General features: G+C 54.2%; 1 protein-coding gene across 1 annotated transcript in view; it reads right to left on the bottom strand.

Annotated features, from left to right (window-relative positions):
• The window catches only part of CCDC88C (coiled-coil and HOOK domain protein 88C), a 153,143-nt gene that overhangs the window by 65,302 nt on the left and 66,280 nt on the right, over positions 1-21,561 (bottom strand). The window contains 4 exon segments of the mRNA XM_027775504.1: positions 403-603; positions 890-1,020; positions 3,927-4,010; positions 5,187-5,245. Of these exon segments, the coding sequence (XP_027631305.1) occupies positions 403-603; positions 890-1,020; positions 3,927-4,010; positions 5,187-5,245 (475 nt within the window).

The following is a 21,561-nucleotide window of genomic DNA, read 5'->3' as shown; positions in this document are numbered from 1 at the left end:
AGCCGCCGGCCCCAGCTGCCTCACTTCACAGCTGGGCAGGTGAGCCCGTGAGCGGGGAGTGTGAAGCAAGCGGCTCCCCAGGTGGTGGCCATGTGGCATTAACCAGCTGCAGGAAACTCAGGCTCGCCAGCTGGGGTGAGGCGCATCCTCCCTCCAGCCAAGGAAACACAGGGTGTGGTCAGTAGCCCCACTGGGCCTGGCGTGTGGAGAGCTGATCTGTTAGCCACACCGCAGGGGCCCTGAAGGCCAGGAGGAACCCGTCCCTCCCAGTGCAGGCCTAGAACACTCTGAGCTCAGAGCCCGTGTCCGAGCACTGTGGCTGGCAGGACCACACGCGGGCGTGACCCACACCCCTGTGCTTGTTTGTAGAACACAAAGGTAACAAACAGCCGGGGAACTCACAGCTCCTGCCTGACACGCCGCAGCCGGGCCTTGGTATCGGCCAGCTCTACAGCCAGGTGCTGCTTGTCCTCGCCGGAGAGGCTGCTGGTGGGGCTGGGGGTGGAGTCGGCACTGGAGGACTTGGCCGGGCTGGGCGGGTGCTGGGCCTGGAGATAGTCCCGCTCCTGAGTCAGGTCCACGATGAGCTGCAGGGCAGTGCACAGAGAACGAGAGGGTCACAGCGTGCCCCGAGTGGGTGAAAATCGCCAGGAGACAAGAGAAGGCAGTCTCAGCTGAGACTGAGAAAGCGGGAGGAGGGCGGAGAGTGGTCTGAGTTTCCGAAAAGAGGTGCCATATTTATGAGACCAAAAGGACTAGAAGGAGGGACCCCAGGCAGGGATCCTGAGCAACTCTACCCTCCCACGGGTATCTCGGAAGGGGCCATTTGCTACAGTGGCCAAAGCTAGGGAAAAGACCGGGAAACATCCAGGCTTGAGGTGGATGGAGATGGTCCCGCTCGTCGATGAGCCGCCGCAGGTGGAACACCATGCTCCTCGACAGGGCCTCGAGCTCCTCTGGGGCCACGTCTGGCAGCTCCAGCCACTGCAGGTCAAACACGTTCTCCTGGTTGTGGGTCACCTGTGGGCACACACCAGGTGGCACTGTAGGGGCTCTCGGGACGCCCTCTGCACATGGCCATGTGGCGAGGTGGGGCAGGCAGATCAGAGCCCAGGTCACCCGCATGCACTGAGAACAGAGGCTGGTCCCACTGACGCTGCTAGTTCTTGCCAGCAGAAGGGCTTTGAACGAGTTTGAATGCTTCGGAGGAGCTTTGCTGATACGAACCACTTCTGCTTTCTAATCTGGTTCAGGGAGGATAAGAATTATTTTTGGGGAGGGAGGGGGAAGAGGTTTTTGCTATAGAGCGCACACGTTCATCAGAAAGACAGAGACAGAAAGTGAGACATCACCCCCCGAGTGGCCACACTGCAATCCCTTCTCCTCCATTCTCCTCTCGGGATCTTGGGCACACACGCACATGTACCTGGTGTGAGTTTAAGTCACCGGGTCTGGGACTTGAACTGTGGTCAACTACACGGGAGTCCAGCAACATAGCCATTATGCCAACTGCTGGTCCCTAATTATTGTTTTTTTATATACAGAAAAGACCTTTTTTACAATATTCCCCTAAGAGCTCCTAGGATAAGCTATCTTCCCTGGAGTGATACCCACGTGCAGCGTAGAGGAGGTAAGCCTCAGGTGGGAGGGTGAAGGGACTAGACGAGATTTCAGCAAGTTCATGGAAAATGGAATTACTCTATGTGTTTTAGGGCAAGAGTATTTTGAAATCCATGCATACTTTCCCCCATAATATGCTTGTTCCAAGAACTTTCTCCGAGAGGAGAATGGAGAAGAAATTGTGGCGTGGTCATCCCCCCTGTTTTCGGTCTCTGTTTGGCGAGCGCATACGCCCTATAGCAAAAACCTCTCAAAAAAACAACCAAAAAACCAAGAACTTTCTGAAGATCCCATCCTATGTTCTTGTCTTAAAATAAACTCTAACGCAAATAGGGCAGAAGGTTAAGCCTCTTATGCCAGAATGCTGGACATACAGCAACCTGGGGTTCTTTGGGAGGAACAGTTCATAACCTAAAACAAGCGTCGAGTGAGCCTGTATCTCAATCCCACCAGCCAGGAAGACTGCCTGATTTCTGCCTTTCCAACGCAAGGAGTGGAGGCCACAGCTCGGTCTCCACTGAGCCTCTCCCCGAGCTGTGCTAGCCTAATGCCCCCAGACCTGCCAGAGAAGACAGAGGATCTGTTTCGGGTTCCCATCCTCTCGTTTTCAGAAGAGAAATACAATGCTCAGACCCCCAAAGGGAAAATAAACCAAGAAACCAGAGGCATCTGCTCAGCAAAACACACCAAAAATTTTTTTTTAAATCTTAAAATTATTCAGAGCAGTGAATGGAGGTGGAGAAAAACCTTTTCTTTTTTTTTTTGGAGAGGGTTTTTTTTTTTTGCTATAGGGCATGTGCGCTCGCCAGAAAGACAGAGACAGACAGAGAGACATAAAGTGAGAAATAACCCCGCCACCCCAGGGGATGGCCATGCCGCAATCCCTTCTCCTCCATTCTCCCCTCGGGATCTTGGGCATGCACGCACATGCGCCTGGTCTGATTTTCAAGGCACCAGGTCTGGACTGAACCGCAATCAGCCATGTGGGAGTCCAGCGACATAACTACTACGCCATATGCTAGCCCCACCTGTGGAGCTCTCAATGTGAGGCACACGCTCCCCCTGCCTGATTCTGACTCAGTGGGTCTCTCACGGGGCCCACACACCTCAATTTTTAAAAAGCATCCAACACATCCTGCAGCCCAGTCCCCACAGCCAGCCTCTGAGTCCGACGATCATGCAGGGCTCTCCCGGCTGTTTCCCTACTGTTTTTTTAATATCCCGCTGGCTGGACAAGAGAGTGAGAGGCAAGGAGCTAGTCTCAAGAGCCTAGTCCCCCAGATGCATTTTCAAAACACATAGACACACAGGAAATTAAAAGCGGAACAGCTCTTGGGCTAACGGGTGGCCAGAAATAGTTGAGAGCATCTTCTAAAATATTGACCTCCCGCTGATGCCAGCTCACTGGACCCCAACTCACAAAAAGCTGCATGTGACTCCTGCTTCAGGTCCTGACTCAGAACTCGGCACCCTGCAGGCCCCAGCCAGGTGCGGAAGCCCTGGCCCGCCCGCTGCAGTCCTTCCCCGAGGTCGACAACAAGGCCTGTGAACCGCTGCCCCTGCCACTCACGCCGGCTCCAAGCTTTTTCACACATTTTCTCATCTGACAGAGGAGACCGAACGCTGACCCCGGATGCCCAAAAAGAGTTAAACATCATTTTCCAAGGAGGGTGGGGGGCTGGTCAGGGAAGGAGCTTGGCCCACAGGGAGGAGCCACCTTTTCAGTTGGAACTGTCTTGGCCAGTGCCCCCAACAGGTGGGCCAGCAAGATCTGCTGCAAGGTTGGGGGCTGGACCGTCTGTCCTTTGGGGACCCTCGTGCAGAGGCCTCCGGACCATGCCTGGGGAGCCTGCGTCTCCTGCGGCAGCCTCTAGGACGCACTGGTTTTGACTCCACGTGGCGGCAGCTTGTTCCTTTGCCATGGCACTGACAGAGACGGGGACTCTCCGTGACATCAAGTGTCTGAAGCAGGTGACATCTGCCAGAATACATTTTCTGGGCCTGTAACTCAAATTCTGAGCCTAAACTTGACAGGTCTTAAAAATAGTCTGCGTCCATATAAGGCAAGAAGGAGGCAGAAGACGACTTGATTGAGGTGTTATGTATTTCTGAAACTTCTACCCCCATTTTATTTTAGCTTGCTGATGGCTACGTTTCCAAATAGAATCAATTTGTCTGTGGTGTCTGAAACCTAAAATTAGTGAACCCGCTAATGGATGAAGTGTTCTTGAAACCTTTCCACCGGCAAAGAGACGGTGCCACGGGCGCGGCAGTGTGGGGCCCGCCCACCATGCGCCCACACCTACCTCCTGGATATGGGCCACGATGCCGGCTTGGGTCTCAATGTCCAGCTGCTTGATTCTCTCAATAAACTCCTCTTTCCTCTCACACTGTGGAGGGTGACATGTGTCAATGGAAGCATTTTTCCAGCGAGGGCAAACTTAGGGCCACCACAGCCACAGAAATAGCTTCTGAGCGAACAGCCCACCTAACCCGGCTTCTCCCTTATACCAGGGCTCTTATCCCCCCCCCACCCCAGCAGCTGCTCAGACCACCTACAGCTGACTCGCCTGGGGAGACTACAGTTCACAAGTCCACCCCCAAGATGAGAAACACTGGGATGGACACAGAAATCCGTGTTTGAAACAAGCTTTTACGTAAAGATTCGTAAACAAGGAAAGATGGCGAAAACCTGTTTTAGGCTGGGGGTGGGGGCTTTTCATCTATAAAGTCGCAGACTCTGGCTCGTGGTCTCTGTCGTCATCACAGCTACTTAACCCTGCCGTGGTGGTGTGAAAGCAGCCACAGGTGGTACGTATAGGAATAAGCATGGGACCGGCAGTTGGCATAATGGCTATGTCGTTGGACTCCCATGTAGCTGACCACGGTTCGAGTCCTGGACCCGGTGGCTTAAATTCATGCCAGGTGCGTGTGTGTGTGCATGCCCAAGATCCCGAGAGGAGAATGGAAGAGAAGGGATTGCGGCGTGGCCATCCCCCCCCCGGGGGGGGGGGGATTTCTCGCTGTCTCTCTGTCTCTGTCTTTCTGGTGAGTGAGTGCACGCACCCTATAGCAAAAACCTCTCCCAAAAAAGAAGAGCATGGCTACATCCCAGTCAAACTTGATTTTACAAAAGTGGCAGCATGGGGCCAGCAGGGCATGGTGGTTAAGGGTGCTGGATTCCCACACGGCTGACCATGGTTCAAGTCCTGGACCTGGCAGCTTGCTTTCTCACTTTCTCTCTCTCCCTCTCATTTTCCCTCTCTGGTCAAATTTAAATAAATAAAGTTAAATTTAAAAAAGCGTGTGGCAGATCAAGTCTGCCCTCAGGCTGAAGCATGCGGTCCCATCCGTTCCAGATGTGTCTGCTCGGCTAACATCCTGCGCCCAGGGATCCCCGCAGGGCCTCCGGCCTAAGGCGCCCCGGTACCAGAAAAGCTCCCGCCCAGGGTGGTGGGCACACCTCCCGCAGGAACCCAGCAGTCTTCTGTCCTGCTGGGCCGCCCTAGGCCTAGGTGCCTTCTCCCGGCACGGGCAGGCCCCTCTCCATGCGGCAGCACCCCTACCTGGACGGCGCAGCCCAGCACCAGCAGCAGCACCTTCTTGATCTCCTCCATGCTCTTCCCTAGACGGAAAGAGCGACATGTAATTAGGCTCACGTGTTTGAGGGCTCACCGGTGACACATGTTCGCTCTAAGGGGACAAAAAAATCAGGTCAGCTGGGTCAGCCAAGATGGCTCCTTTCTCGTACAAAAATTCTATGGTTTCTGCCTTTCTCATTATGCCCGTTAGACCTGGGGGAGAAACATGCCAGACAGAGTACTGCCTTCCGGAGAGACAGACTGACCCCTCAGCTGCGGACGCTCCTGAGGTGACGAGGTCACTGTTCAGTCTAGAACTGGGAGCTGCGAGGTCACTGAGCCAGAAACACAGTCCCCTCCTGGCCTGCGGGCGGGCTCGGCACCAGGTCTGAGCTCCTCTCCTGCTCTGGAGAACACACCTGAGGGTAAGGGCCAGCAGCGCTGTCGGTCGGCTAAGCCCTTCCCTTTGCTAACAAGGGGCGCTGCATCAGTATTAGAAGTGAAAACACCTTCCAGGTTATGATTTGTTTAGCTTGAGGCCTTGTATTTGGCCCAAGAGGCTCTAATCCATAAACCACGATCTCTACGACTCATTTATCCACTACCACTGAGCTATCGATCCGCACCTCATTTTAGTCTTGATAAAAAGGGAAGGGAGGGACCAGCAGTTAGCGTAATGGCTATGTCGCTGGACTCCCACGTAGCCGACTGCGGTTCGCGTCCCGGACCCGGTGGCTTAAAATTTACGCCAGGCGCATGTGCGTGCGTGCCCAAGATCCCAAGAGGAGAATGGAGGAGAAGGGACTGCGGTGTGGCCATCCCCCCGGGAGGTGATTTCTCACTTTCTGTCTCTTTGTCTCTCTGTCTGTCTGGCGAATGCATGCGCCCTATAGCAAAAACCTCTCAAAAAAAAAAGGGGCAGGGGAGGGAATGCCACCTGGGCATCCACAAGGCCTCCCAGCAGCCTTGCCAACGGGGCTCTGGGGCCCAGGCCATGTTCCCGTCACCTCAGGAGGGCCACGGATAACGCAAATGTCCACCACCCGCCCCCTGGTGGACATAAAGGTAGACCCTGCACAGCCACTGCTGGCTTGGCGTCCCCCAGGGAGGCTCTCCTTTTCAGAGGCTGTTCACCACACACGGTGACTGCCAGAGAACGAGACACTTTTAAGGGCCTCAGATCAGCCCAAAGAGAAGTCAGAGTGTGCCCAGGAAATCTCTGTGTGTCTATTCATAGCGAAGTCCCCTGGGACCTATTACATCATACTTCGGAATCATTTAGACACCACAGATGATCCCTTTGCTCAGTCCAAAGTAGATTAAGCCAGCAAAGTAAAAGTGGAGACGAGCCAGTAGGTGGCGTGGTGGTTAAGGATGCCGGACCCTCACATGGCAGAGACCATGGTTCAAGTTCCAGAGCTGGTGGCTTACTGTCTCACGCTCTTTCTGTCCCTCTCTGATCGAATTAAATTAAATAAATGGATAAAGTTAAATAAAATAATTATTTTTTAAAACAGTAGAGAAAAGTGCTGGAGAAGCCCACTGCTAGTAGCACAGAAGCTGGAGAGTGACAGCAAGGAAGAGACCGGAGACCCTGCACGCACACGAGGACACAACCGCACTCCACACTGTTCCATGGAAGGGCGCAGCGCTCGTCACTCAGTCTGATCACACAGTGACCAAGAGCCACTCATTCACTTATCAGACCTCAAAAAAAACATTACACTGGGGCCAGCAGGTGGCATGGTGGTTAGGGCACTGGACTCTCATGTGGTCGACCATAGTTCAAGTCCTGGACCTGGCAGCTTGCTTTCCTATCCCCCCTCCCTTTCTCTCAGATGAGTATATGTGCCCTATAGCAAATTAAAAACTAACAATAATAAATGAAATTAAATTATTATTTATAAAAAAAAAATACTATATCTGATCCAGAGCACTGTTAGAAAATTACGGCTTCCTGTTTGCTAAGTTTTCAAATGGGAGAAAAAGGTATTTTTTTCTTTTTTTAATTTGCGAGATGTTGCACGCACTTACCAGAGACAGAGGGAGGAGAGGGAGAAAGTACCCCCCAGTGGTACGTGCTCATGTCACCATCCCTTCTCTTCCACTTCTCTTTCCTCCTGGGATTTGGGGCATGCGTACACACGCACCTGGCATGTTTTCCAAGCCACCAGGGCTACGATACGAACCACACAGTCAGCCAGCGGGATCTGGCTTCCTTAATCAACAAGCTACAAGGCTGGTTCACAGAAAAACATTTTTTTAAGGACTTTTTAAAAAAGAATTATTAATTATTATTTTTAAAACTTGTTATAGGGTGTCATAGGTGCGCATGAGAGAGAGAGAGAGAGAGAGAGAGAGAGAGAGAGAGAGAGAGAGAGAGAGAGAGGGGAAAAGTGAGAAAGCAAGCTGTCACACCACCTACTAGCCTGGAAAGAAGTTTTAAAGGTAAAGAATTTTAGAAAAATCTTTTAGAGAGAAAATGATCAATTTGTGGTGAAGAACAGGGTACTAAGACATTGGCCTCTGCCCTCATTCACATGCGGTGGAGTGATGTCCTCACCGGGGTAAGTGACTAAAAGCACTTGCACCCTGCGGTTTCACCCCTGCGCAGATTCCTAAAGAAGAAAAGGGGGAGGAGAGAAGTTCCTCATTTGTCATGGGAAGCTGGTGCCCAAGTTCTTTCAGCATTTCAGTAGTAAGAGAACTGCTATTTTCATAACTAACAGACTGTGGGTTTTGAATAGTTTCAAAACATACCAGAAGTCTCTCTCCTGGGTCCTCGCCAGCAAGGCTGGCTCTGTGACACAGACGAGCGGGCCGAGAACCAACAAGCCTAGAGATAGCTCGCTACGCACACCCACTCTGAGCTTGGGGCTGAGCACAGGGCCACTTGGAGACCGCCAGGAACCAGCAATGGAAAGGCTGGGACAGGCTACGGGAACCCAGAGCAGGGCCTCTGGTTTATGGTAAGAGCCAGGGCAGGCTTCCTACAGGAGAGGAGAGACCCTGAGGAGCAGGCAGAGGCATACTTGGGGGGTGGGCGAGTGCAGGCTTTCCCACGCCCAGGGACCAGGTGCAGGCCTGGGGGCAGAGGAGCAGTGTCTGTTGGGCTGTAAACGCTTCACGGTTCAGCTCAAGCCAGTTTTCAGAGTGAGAAATGGCGCAGGCTACGCAAAATGGGGATTTCTGCAAGAAGGGAGGGGGCTGAGTGGCATCGGACGCTCTCTGCTCTCGCCACCCACCCACAACTACCCGCTGAGCGGGGGAAGCCTGGGGGAATCCTGCCACAGCCTGCGCTAATGGCTGTGTCTAAGAAAAACCTCACTTCCTTGCCTACCTGCTTCCTGGAGCCGGGGCACAGAGAAGCTCGCCCCAGGCTTTCTTACAGACAGACTGCAAACACGCCGATTCAAGCAACAAACAAGAACTACGGATGTTCACAGCGAAGGCCTTCCAAGCCCAAGGATTCATTCTGACATCACACGTGCTGTAAGGGAGCACGTCAGGGCAGAGGTGTAATTGGACAATTAAAATACAGCACCCTGGGACCAGCAGGTGGCCTGGTGGTTAAGGTGCTGGACTTCCACATGACCGACTACAGTTCGAGTCCCAGACCTGGAGCTTGAAAATCATGCAGGACGCATATGTATGCATGTGTGCCCAAAAACCTCAGGAGAATGGAGAAGGGGCTGCAGTGCGGCCATCTCCTCTGGGAGGTAATTTCTCACTTTCCCCTCTGTCTCTCTCCAGCAAGTACAAGCACCTGGTGGCTTTAAAACAAACAACAACCAAAAAAACACCCCCCCAAGTGAATGCTGCAATGCAGAGACTAGGTTAGGTGAGGATTGACTTTCTAAATCTGTCTATCATGGTCCTTTGTTAGCCTAGAATTTATGGATCAGGATCCTTCTGAACACAGCTCTCTGCCGACTGCCGATCAATGGAATTTGCGCACGAAACAGGAAACACAACCCACCTTCCAAGGCTGGTTGTTCTCTAGGGACCATTCTCACATCACTTTTTGGTTTTCTAAAATGCAGCCATTGATTTAAATGTTCAGAACACTCCCTGGTTTCTAGATAAATCCTGTCATGTATGAAGGATGACTGGGGAAGGAAGCCAGGGATGTGGGGGCAGCCCCTCCTGCCCCGGCCGCGCTGAGCTCAGAAGGCACGCGCTAATCTCTGCAGAGATGGGGTCAGAAACAAGCAGGGAAATCGGTTCCTCTCTTTTGCCTCCTCAGCTCCTGCAACCACAGAGGCCAAGGATCCGTAAGTGGCCAGCTAAGCTGAGGGTCAAGCTCTCATGACCTGGAAAGACACGGCTGACCTGATTCGATAGAGGGAACTCGGCCCTCCCCAGGCGGCTGCCCTCCCGGAGACCACCATTACACTCTAATACCACACGCCATCGTGGACTCTGACGCCCAGTGCGATCTCAAAATGACAGTTAAAAAAAAAAGAATTACTTTATTTAGCTTTATTTATTTATTTTAATTGGACCAGAGAGGGACACAGAGAGAGACGAGAGAGCGAGAGTGAGAGAAAGTGAGAAAGCAAGCAGTCTGGTTCAAGTCTTGAACCACGGTCGGCCATGTGGGAATCCAGCGTCCTTAACCACCACGCCACCTGCCGGCCCTGAGGGCATATTTTTAAATGCTTGTTATATGGTATGTGCGCGGCCAGAGACAGACGGGGGATGAGTGGGGAGATAAAGAGAGCAACCCCAAGGGGGGTGGCCATACTGTAATCTGTCCTCCTTCAGTTTCCTCTTGGGGTTTTGGGGACGGTTCACACATGTACCCACTGTTTTTCAAGCCATTGGGTCCTGCACCCAAACTGTGCAGTTGGCCACGTGGCATCCAGCTGCCTTAAGCACCACACCACCAGTTAGTCCACATCTTCTAAACAAAAACGAGGTTCAGCGACGCTGAGTCACAGATAAGGCCTGGTGCCGAGTCTGCCACCTCTCACCAACTCCTGCTTCTCTGCCATCCTCGTTCCCCGGAAACAGTCACGACCACATGCTTAACGTTTCCTTCTTTCGTTATTATTTTTTTAGAATTTTTTTTGAGAGGTTTTTGCTATAGGGTGCATGTGCTCACCAGAAAGACAGAGAGACAGAAAGCGAGAAACCACCCCCCAGGGGGGATGGCCACGCCGCAATCCCTTCTCCTCCATTCTCCTCTCAGGATCTTGGGCACATGCGCACACGCACCCAGCGTGAGTTTAAGCCACCAGGTCTGGGACTCAAACGGCGGTGGACTACATAGGAGTCCAGCGACATAGCCATTATGTCAACTACTAGTCCCAGAATTCTTTGTATTCATCATCATTATTATGTTTTTAATTTGACCAGAGTGAAACAGGGAGAGAAGGAAAGTGAGAAAGCAAGCTGCCAGGTCTGAGACTTGAACCACGGTCAGCCATGTGGGAGTCCAGCACCTTATCCGCCAGGCTACCTGCTGGCTCCTCTATTTCCTTCTAAGGTAGGGATCCCTCTGCTTTGGCTTCAGGCCCTAGGGGCACCCTGAGGTGCCTAACCAGCGTGTGCTGGCCATCCAAGTGACATGGACTGCTAGAATCAGGCTCACAGAAGGGGAGACCAGCAAAGAGAACAGCCTCCGTCTCCTCGGCTGCTGGGAAACAAATACACATACACACGTCTGGTACCTCATTCCACACTCTGCCCGAGCGGGCCGGTCACTGCTTTCCCTCGTTTTCTATTACACCAGTCATTTCATAAAAATGATTACAGGGGGACCAGCAGGTGGCATGGTGGTTGAGGTGCTAGACTCCTGCATGGCAGACTGTGGTTCGAGACCAGACCTGGTGGCTTGCTTTCTCGATTTCCCTTTCTCTCTCCCTCTCTAGTCAAATTCAAAAATAACAAAAAATGGAATTAAATAAATAATTCTCCAAAACAAATAACTTGAAAAAAATTTTAAAAAAAGAACAGTAACTACAGAGCCATCCACCGATGTGAAAGCAGCAGGCCCTGACCACGGTGCTTTCTCCACGTGTCCAGGAGCGTCCCAGAATCCGCCCACATGGCACGGCCCTGCGGGCCTACCCCTGCGGGCCCTCCTGGGGGCTCTGCTTACAACGCGCACAGCTGCTGATTATGATGGTAACAGTCCCGGCTACCATCCCTGGTGCCGCCGAGGAACAATGTGGACAGCTCCACGTGGATGGACACGTGGGGACCCTCATCATGCCTGTCCCCAGCCACGGGGTCGGAGGCACGCACCTCCACACAGCTCACATTCCGGGGAGCACCCCCTGCAAAGCCTCCACCCAGCTTTCTTACACCAAGAAAGTTGCCACACGTGGCCCTGCCAGACACCAACCAGCCAGGCACTCTCCCGCTTGTTAGTCAGTCAGCAAACGTCCATCCGTGTGGACTTCGCCAGGCGCCAAGCCACGTGTCCGTGTGAAACGGTGTAGGGGACCCCCGAGAGCACTCTGACTTGTGACCCCATCAGCCCAGTGCCTCTCCACCCTGTGTGCCAGGTCAGTTCTGTCCCCGTGAGGCCCCCAGGACTACCGCACAGGACAGAAACAACAGCCCTAGATCACACAGAACCACCTGAAATCACTACACCCAGCTCCTCAGAATGCCATGGCCACCCACCATGGACCCCCCACCTCACCCCCACCAGCCCCCAGCCTGCCAAAGCCACAGAACCTGCCACACTTCCCAGCGCCACACAGTTGAAAAAAACAGAAAAGCAGAATGAACACGAGGCATCAGCTCGAGACCCAGAGTTTGCCCGGCAGGCAGCGAGGTGCAGGGGCAGGTGGGAGAGGGTCCAGGGAGGGCCCCAGCCCGCAGGCGGACAGCTCCCCGCCCAGACGCCAGCCAGGACCATAAAGACCTTTGACAAACAACGTGTCTTCCCTCCTCCTCCCGGGGTGGCCGCGGCCTCGGAGAGCAGTGCTGCGGGAAGCCATGGCGGGGAGCTGTCCCTGTACAGCGGGCATCGCCCGGGAGTTTGCTAAACAAAGTCTGGTCTCCAGGCAGGGCCCGGCTGGCAACGTGGCAACGCTCACCCATGCTCGCTGCTAACCAAGCTGTGCACGTTCCTGGTTCCTAGAAAAGCCAGGCCGGGCTCCCGGCCCAGGAGCCCAGCAAGACCAGCGTCAGCCCTCGCTCCCGACTTGGAAGCAGAGCCAGAGCCAGAGCAGAGGAGCGGCCCGAGCCGCGTGGTTGGAGCCATGTGGTCAGAGCGGCCCCTCAGAGCAGCTTTGGGGAGCCCCCAGAGCCTGTTCCCTCAAGGGCCAGCAAGAAACAGAAGCATCAGAACACCTGCACGATCAACCTTTTTTTACTTAGTTCTTCACTCTTGAGGGACCTAAGGATTTTGCAAATACAAACATCATCTTAAAAATCTTACATAAACAGGAGTGGGGGGTTAAGGCCAGGAGAAATGAGATAAAAATAACAAAAGTTGGGCAAAAGAACACAAGACTCACTCACTGGCCTGACAGGCAGGCCCTCGCCCGCTCTGCACACAGCGGGCCGGGGTGGGCTGGGCTGGGCCGGGCTGTGGTTCTGCAGGAAGAGGGCGAGGATGGCCTTTGTGGTTCTTTAGAGAAAACAATCTCACCAATGAGAGAAGTGCTCCCCACAGGCCGATTCCAAGCGCACTCTGGGGGCGGGGGGCATGGCAGCGAGTCCTAGGGCACAGACCCTCACTGGTGCCCAGGGAGACTCCAGAGGCAGAGCAAGGAGAGGACCATGCGCTTTCCAGGGAACAAAGCCCCGAGGATGCCCTTGGCAGCAGATCCCACCCGGTACGGAGAGGGTCAGGTATTACCTTCCAAGGAGTCTCGGGAATGCCCTGTCCCACCGGCCTAACACCTAATCATGGGCTGTGACAGGAGGCGCCCTCCCTGCCCACGAGCTCCCGGTGGGACCTGGCCCATTTCCATCCCTCAGGGCTTGTACCACCCAGGACACCTTCCTTCGCCTTCTCTGCTGAGAGTTCTTTGAGGCCTTACCCAAACACCGCCTCCTCCTGGAAGCCACTCAAACTGCCTAGCAGATCACTATGCCATTGGTCCCCTGTGAGAAGCACGAGGAGAGTGTTCACACCACCTTAGGTCCTGGCACAGCGGTGGTTGTAGACTCTGTCTTCCTCCCCACCCGCCCCCATACACGCTAGGGCTTCCGGGGCAGCGGCCTATCTGTCTGCAGGACCAGGGCCGGTGAGGTGGACACCAGGGCTCTGAGAGGCGTGGGGCGCTCCGGCCGAGGGTCAGCCAGCTCAGAGGGACACCCCCCCCAGAGCACTCTGCCTGGAGGGCAGAAATCAGATGCTGTCTGGGGGGGCAGAAATCAGCACTCTGCCTGGGGGGCAGACATCAGCCCTCCTCTCGGCCAGAGCGGCAGGACGACGCGTCCTAAGGATAGGCAGACGCCTGCAGCGCTCTGTGGGACATGCCAGCTCCTCCTCACACCTCTGCTGCGGCACCCCCTTCTGCAACCACTGGGAGACAAAAAATACAGGACCCAGGGCGGGATCGCTGGGCAGCAATGAAAAGACCCCCAGCTATTTTCAAAGGCCCCCCACTGTGCTCAGAGACTGGGCCCAGGGCCCCTTCAGGGCTCCCCTCCCAGAATCCTGCTCCCTGCTCCATGTTTAGGATGCAAGAAACAGCAGGGCAGAGCAACGATGGTGGCCAGTCCCCTGCTCGGGACAAGGGGCTGACCTCTGTGCCATTTACAGTGGCAAATGCTTTAGGTCGTCAGGAAAGACGTGATGTGTTTTTCTATAAAAAATGTGTCATGACTTGCCCCACGATCGCGTATCTCCCACCGAGGGGACCCCCATGCTGTGTGCCTCTGAATAAGTCCCTCCCTCTCTGGGCTGGGTCTCTGCACCTTCTGTTCTAAATAGCTTAGGTGGAATCGGCAATTTACAAATTTGAACCCACTGTTGCACTTGGATACAAACCTTGGAAGAAAACACAACGCTGTCTTCCAACATAACTGTTCTATGATTCATCACAGAAATTAATTTGCTAACAGCCTGGCTTCTTGTCAGACAAATCTAGTCTTTTTGTGTGTGTGGCACAGTGACAGGCCTGACTGCTGCAAACGGGAAGCCGCGAAGCCAGAGCGGGAGGGGCCGGGGGCTGTTCTAGCCACCCTCCTCCTCCCGCCCTGCAGGCAGAGCAGGCCTGAGCACTCCTTTACAATATACTCAGCAAAAGCACAGCGATGACTACGTGGTTTATTTTTCCCAAAAGAGAGAGAAACACAAGCTCCTACAGGGTCTTGATGCCACGACCTAACCCAGCCTCAGGGTTAGGTCAGGACTGGAGATCTGGTGCCCTCAGGGAGGTCTGGGAATGCAAACCTGGAGCCCTCCCCCGTGGCTCGGCCACGCATGTGGTTTACCGCCGGGTTAGGTCAGGACTGGAGATCTGGTGCCCTCAGGGAGGTCTGGGAATGCAAACCTGGAGCCCTCCCCCGTGGCTCGGCCGCGCATGTGGTTTACCGCCGTGCCGCCACCCGGCCCCGAGTATGTCTAATGGGTGTGCAGTTGGCAAGATGACGGGGAAAACAGTTTTCAGTGGGGCATTCCCAGTGCAGGGGAGACACGTGCAGTGTTGGGCAGGGATCAAACCTCACTTGACCTTGACCACGGACATCTGGGCTTTTTACCATGACAGCAAATAACACCTGTACCAGCCCCAGGATGAGAGAGTGCCAAAGCGGACGGAGGAGAGAAGAGATACGGGTGGGCTTCCAGCATGTGCACTGTACTTCTGAGCACCCGAGTGCCTGGCACCAATCTACACACTTCAGAATAGCAGCAAGGGGCCAGCGGGTGGCATGGTGGTTAAGGCACTGGACTCCCACATGGCAGACCATGGTTCGCATCCCAGACCTGGTGGCTTGAAAATCATGCCGAGCATGTGTGCATGCATGCCCCAAGTCCTGAGTGGAGAACAGAGGTGAAGAGACCTCTATTCTTTTCACAGCTATCCCCACAAGGGGGAGGGGGAGATTTCTCACTTTCCCTCTCTCTCTCTCCAGCAAGTGCACACACTCTATGGCAAAAACCTAAAATGAAAAACATTGGCAGTGAACCCCCAAAGATCCAAGCCTTCACGAGAGAGTCCATTCTGGAAGGAAAAATAAGCAACACAATCAACATGAAAACCTAAATCAATAACCCATACATACACACATATTTTAAGAGCAATGTTTGCTCTAAGGTATATGTACTCACCAGAGAGACAGACAGAAAGCAAGAAATCCCCCCTTAGGGAGGATGGCCACATCACAATCCCTTCTCTGATCTCTGGGGATCTTGGGTACTCACACATACGTACGCGGTGTGAGTCTTAAGCCACCAGGTCTGGGACTCGAACTGTGATTGACTATATAGGAGTCCAGCAATGTAACCATTACGCCATCTGCTGGTCCCAATAATTCATATATTTGAAGGAGATAAATGCTGTGGAAGAAGAAAAACAGAGCTGGGAACAGTCCGGAAGTACTGAGGGAGAGGCAGGCCAGGTGAGCCCCACCGAGGAGGCGGCACTGGAATGGGGACCTGCAGGAGCTGTTCATATGGGTCCCTGACAGAACAACGTTGCAGGCGGTGGGAAAGGCCTTGCAGGGACCTTAGCAAACGAGGGGGGCAGAACAGTGACATCCACTGACAGGAGAAGAGGACTACGGAGAAGACGGTGCAAGAGCCAAGGCAGAGCAGGCTTCCCAGCCAGCCCCCAGGCAGGAGGTGGTGCTGGCAGCCAGGGAGGAGGGTAGGGCAGCTCTGGGGATGCTCCGAAGGGAGAGCCAAGGTGCAAGGCTCAAAAACAGGTGTGGGTGACAGGAGGTTTGGCCAGCGAGAAACGAAGCAAAGATACTTCCCAGCACTCCATCCTGAGAGGCCTACACACTGCCCAGAGACCAGCGGAGGCCTTTCTGCTGAGTGTGACACACCTAAGTAAAGGCAGGGGCCCAGCCACTGTCACACACACCAAGATGCTATGCTCCACAGGCCGGGACCGCATGAGCAGCCCAAGCGGAAGACCGGGCGCAGGGAGCGTGACGTGACAGCACTAATGGAACACCTGGCGAGGCTGACTCCCACGAGGGGGTTACGGGTTCTCATCCTGAGACTCTCCTGAGTACGTGCAAACCCACGATCTGGGGCCAGCTCAGGCTGGGGGAAATCTCTTAGGGGTGCCTGTCCCACTGTCTCTCTCTGGCTCACAGATGAAATAAATACACTTTAAAAAATAAAAATGAAAAGCATTAAGACTGGACACAGTGGTGTGCACCGGTGACCCCAGCAACTCAGGGAGGCTGAAGAAAAAGGATCCTGAGTTTAAGGCTGATCTGGACAACAGAGAGACCCTGTGGGCAAAGGAGCCGGGTGGGAGGTGTGTGCCTGTGTCCCAACGGGGAAGCCAAGGCGGGGGGACCACAGGCCCGATGCGAGCCTGGGTGACAGCGAGACCCTGTCTGAATGACCGCAGGAGTGGAGGTGCACCCTGCAGCACCAGCTGGGAAGTCGGGCCAGGAGGAACGTGTCAAGCCCGTGTCTTTAAAAAAGAAAGAAATCAGCGTGGGAGGGGTTCCAGCAGGGTCCTGCCAGACCCCCGACTGTGTTCTGACAAGCGGGGTCTGCGATAATGGAGGCACCGGCCAGATGCTCCCCAGGGAGGTGGACAGAGTTGACAGAGAGCTGCAAAACCACTGTGGGATGGGAGGAGCCCAGAGGGGAAGGCCGGACGTGGTAGAGAGAGCAGAGTGAGGGCTGCTGGCGGGAAGGACAGACACCAAGGGAAAGTTCTCGAGGACAACGTAACATTCGAAGCGCTTCCTACACGCGTGGGAGGGTCCCTGGTTCAGAGGACCACACTGCCTTGCGTCTGACGGTGAGGGAGGTAAGAGACACACAGAAAAGCCTTGGCAGTCAGAGTTGTGGCACCCCTGCTTTGCAGGGCAGAGCTGGGGGTGGGGGGAGAACGCTTGGCCTTGTGGGATCTTTCAGGGCCATTGTGTATTGCCGGGGGCGGGGAGAGGACCAGACGCTCTGCTGGAACCTGGGATCTGGTTCCATTGTGACATATATTTCAAAAACAGAAAAACAAGCCCTAAATGTAAAATGTTATAAATAGCCCGAGAGCGCAGTGTCCGCGTCCACCAACAGCGCGATCGCCCGGTGTGGGCGTGAGGCAGCCCCGCCCCGCCCAGGCTGGCACACCAGCAGAACACAGCCACACTGCTCTGGGTTTGAAAAGAGACACGGAATGCTTCGATATCTATTTTTAAAGGTTAAACTGAACACGCTATTCCATAAATACGTCTTGGCCTCAGCTCTTGCACCTGCACCTTCATGCTGGGGATGCCTCCCACCAGCCTCCTCTGCTCTCAGGGCCCTCGGGACCCCTGTCAAGCCTACCCATCCATGCCGCGGCGAACATCCCGGCCCGACGCGGAACTCGGTGCGTGCCTGCCGAGGCCACCGGCTGGCCTGTCAATCACATCCCTCCCGGGTCTGCTGCTCACCATGACAGGCGTCATTCTCGTGCCTAACCTCCCTGGCGCTCACTCAACTCTCCAGCCTCCCTGCGGAGCCGGTCCAGAGCCTCCCTGACCGACACGTGATGATGGCATACCATGCTGGGTCCCAGGACACTCAACTCACCTGTCAACAGTTAAAACTTGCTTCCCCATCGTCCTCTGAACTAGACTGCCAAGGGTTATAGAACTCTGGATGTGCATGAAAGAGAATCGCTGAAGGGCACACTTAAAACGGGCGGATTTCACAGTATGCAAATCCTATCTCAATAAAACTGTTAATATCTATATCAGCTTCTGCCTCTGCAGATGTTTCTGTTCTAGCCAGACCTGGGGAGGGACGCGTGTTCTCAGCCTCTACCAGGGTTCAGGAAGAGGCTGGAACACAGACTGTGGGCGGACTTTGCTGAGGGAGGGCAGGAGGGGGCGGGGCGCAGCAAGGGCAGGCTTCCTGGGGACAGACAGGGGACACCTACAGGGGTGGGAAGGGGAGGGGGCAATGGCAGGAAAGTGGGTGGGTTATGCAGGTGACGAGGGAGCTGGGGGAGATGTGTGTCAGATTAGGATGAAGCACCCCACTGCTGTTGTCTGTCCAGGAGAGCTGAACACGGACAACTGCCTGTGTCGACCGACCAGTTAGGGACCCCTATGTGATAGGGACAGAGGTGCCCCAGTGGACAGGGCAGCTTCCAGCCAGCCCCTCTGCCTATAGCTGAGACCGAGGGCATGACCCTAGTCTCTCCGAGCCTCAGTCCTCGCAGCTATAAATGGGGCAGGCACAGCCACATCCCAGAAGCACCTTTGTTTAAAGGGAGGTTTTTGCTGTAGGACACGGACGCTTGCAGGGGAGACAGAAAATGAGACATCACCACCCCTCCCCCCCCAGGAGGGACGGCCTCACCACAGTCCCTCCTCATCCATTCTCCTCTGGGGATCTCGGGTGGGCACACATGCACATGTGCCCGGTGTGAATTTTAAGCCGCTGGGTCTGAGACCCAAACCACAGTTAACTACATAGGAGTCCAGCGACGTAACCATTACACCATCTGCTGGTCCTAGAGCACAGTTTTAAAAAATTTAATTTTTTAAAAATAATTATTTATTTATTTAATTCCCTTTGCTATTGTTATTTTTTTTATTTGACACGGGGGCGGGGGGGGGGGGGAAAGCAAGCCACCAGGTCCGGGACTTGAACCATGGTTGGCCATGTGGGAATCCAGCGCCCTTATCCACCACACTGCTTGCCGGCCCCTTTTTTTATTTTTTTAATTTGCTATAGAGCATATTCACTCACAAGAGAGAAAAACAGAGAGAGAGAGAGAGAGAGAGAGAGAGAGCGCAAGCTGCCAGGTTCAGGACTCAAACTGCGATCAGCTGTGTGGGAGTCCAGCACCTTGACTACCATACCACCTGCTGGCTGCTGGCCCCCAGAAACACTTAAAAAAAAGTTCCTTTTATTTCTCTTGAGAATAAGGCAGGGGGTACCCTGACAGGGTCTTATCACTGTCACTGTCTCCCTCACGCCCCACCAAGCTGCTCATAAGGATCTGGGGGGTGTGTGCTGGGCATGTTTCAGGGTGACTAGGGATCAAACCTGCGGTCGGCCATGGGGTGGCTTCCAGCACTGGAGACTGGCATTCTACCACCTGCTCCCCACTGAGGCTGGGCCCGCAGGGCAGAGCTCCATTCTTTTTTTTTTTTTAAGAGATTTTTGCTCCAAGGCACATGTGCTCATCAGAGAGAGAGACAGAAAGTGAGAAGTCACCCCCCAGTGGGGATGGCCACACCGCAATCCCTTCTCCTCCATTCTCCTCTCGGGATCTTGGGCACGCACGCACACGTGTCCAATATGAGTTTTAAGCCCCCAGGTCCGGGACTTAAACCATGGTCACCTACGTGAGAGTCCAGCAACACAACCATTACGCCATCTGCTGGCCCCTCCATTCCATTTTTCAGCGCGTGCTAATGCCCCGCACACAACAGGCCACTAAAGCTCAGAGAGCGAGACCCTCCCCTCCTGCTACTCTGCTCTATGGGGTGGGTGGAGCCGCAGACCTGAGTGCCAAACACCAGCCCTGCAGGCATGGCTTCCACTCCCCCAACATCAGCCCCTCGAACAGGGCAGGAAGGGAGCACAGCCAAGCTGGGCAGAGCAGACCTGGCTTCCCTGGGTTGCGACAAAGTTACACAGTCCCAGCTGACCCAAGCCCAGGGCTGTGGCCAAGGCGCCCTAACTCTGGGGAAGCCATAAAGTCAGAAAACACGGCTCCCAGGCCGAGTGTGGAAGGTTAGGTGAACCATAGGCCTGTTCCTGATGTGAAGACCGAGGAGGGGCAGCGACCCCTCAAAGCCACCAGCTGGGGTGAGAGTCCAGGGGTCAGCGCATTGAAGACGACAGAGACCCAGGGCAATCCCTGCTTTGTGGCTCACACAGTAAAGGTGGGAAGTCAGCCCACTGGAGGCCAGAAAGCACGTCCACCACTGCACAAGCCACTGCTGATGTGCACAGGGCCATGGCACTAAAAGAAAACTGCTCGGGTCGACAGGTGGCATGGTGGTTAATGGCACTGGACTCCCACATGGCCAACCACAGTTCAAGTCCCGGACCCAGCAGTTTGCTTTCTTGCTCCCCTCCCTTCTCTCTCACTTTGTCACTCTCTGGTAAAATTAAAATAAATAAATAAAGTTAAACAATTCTTTAAAAAAAAAACAAAAACCTACTGGGACCAAACAGTAGCACAGAGGTTACACAACTAGACACACATTGGAAAAGTCCTAAGTTCGTGTCCCTGGACCTCCCTCTACATAGTAGGTATTTGCATGCCCACAATCCAGACCAGCTAAGGCTGAGGGTGATCACGGTTGTGAGGATCCTGCTAAGGGTCCTATTTCTCTCTGTCTCTCTCTCATGGAAGAAATAAATAGAGACCAGCAGTTAGCGTAATGGCTATGTCGCTGGACTCCCATGTAGTCGACTGCGGTTCACGTCCTGGACCTGATGGGTTAAAACTCACGCCAGGTGCATGTGCGCGCGCGTGCCCAAGATCCCGAGAGGAGAACGGAGAAGGGATTGCGGTGTGGCCATCCCTCCAAAGGGAGATTTCTCGCTTTCTGTCTCTCTGTCTCTGTCTGGTGAGTGCACGCGCCCTATATCAAAAACCTCTAAAAAGAAAAAAAAAAAAGAAATAAAAAATAAAAAGAAAGAACAGTTTAATAAAGGAGAGAGAGAAAGCTGCTCCTCTGTGAGTCACATCCTTGGACTGATTGCTCAGTGCATTTCTCCTCTGGTCCTGACCATGTCAGCTACTAGCCTATGGGCAGGACAGAGGGCAGCCAGACTCTAGCACGGCGAGGGAGGCTGTGGTCCCCGCCGTGTCCAGAACCTGTGGTCTATTCTCATCTCCCTGCCTTCCTTGACTTCCTTGACCTTTCACTTGCTCCAGGGACCCCAGCTATAAGGAGGTCTCCCTGGAACAAGGGGTGGCCTGGCCAGTGAGTCAGTCTGTCCCCGGGGCCCGCGGGCTCCCATCCATGTCCATGGGTGCGGGGAAACACGCACAAATGAGAAACAGGGTGACCTATCGCCCTGCTCAGCTCCCCAGGGAGTCACCTGGCAGGTGTGGACCGAGCTCTAGCTTTCTGGAAGATAATAGGACATTCATTTGGTCTTTAAAGGTCATACTGAGTGTCTGTGCCCAGGAGGGCTTAGAGCCCCTGCCCGCTAGGAGCTCAGAGGGCAGTGGGGAGACACAGACAGAAAAATGGCACTGCACCCTGGTGCGCTGTCATCCAGAGTAAAGCTAGTTCC

Source organism: Tupaia chinensis, unplaced genomic scaffold (genome assembly GCF_000334495.1).
Source record: "Tupaia chinensis unplaced genomic scaffold, TupChi_1.0 Scaffold000568_1, whole genome shotgun sequence".
NCBI lineage: Eukaryota > Metazoa > Chordata > Mammalia > Scandentia > Tupaiidae > Tupaia > Tupaia belangeri.
This window is presented reverse-complemented; position numbering and strand designations above follow the sequence as displayed.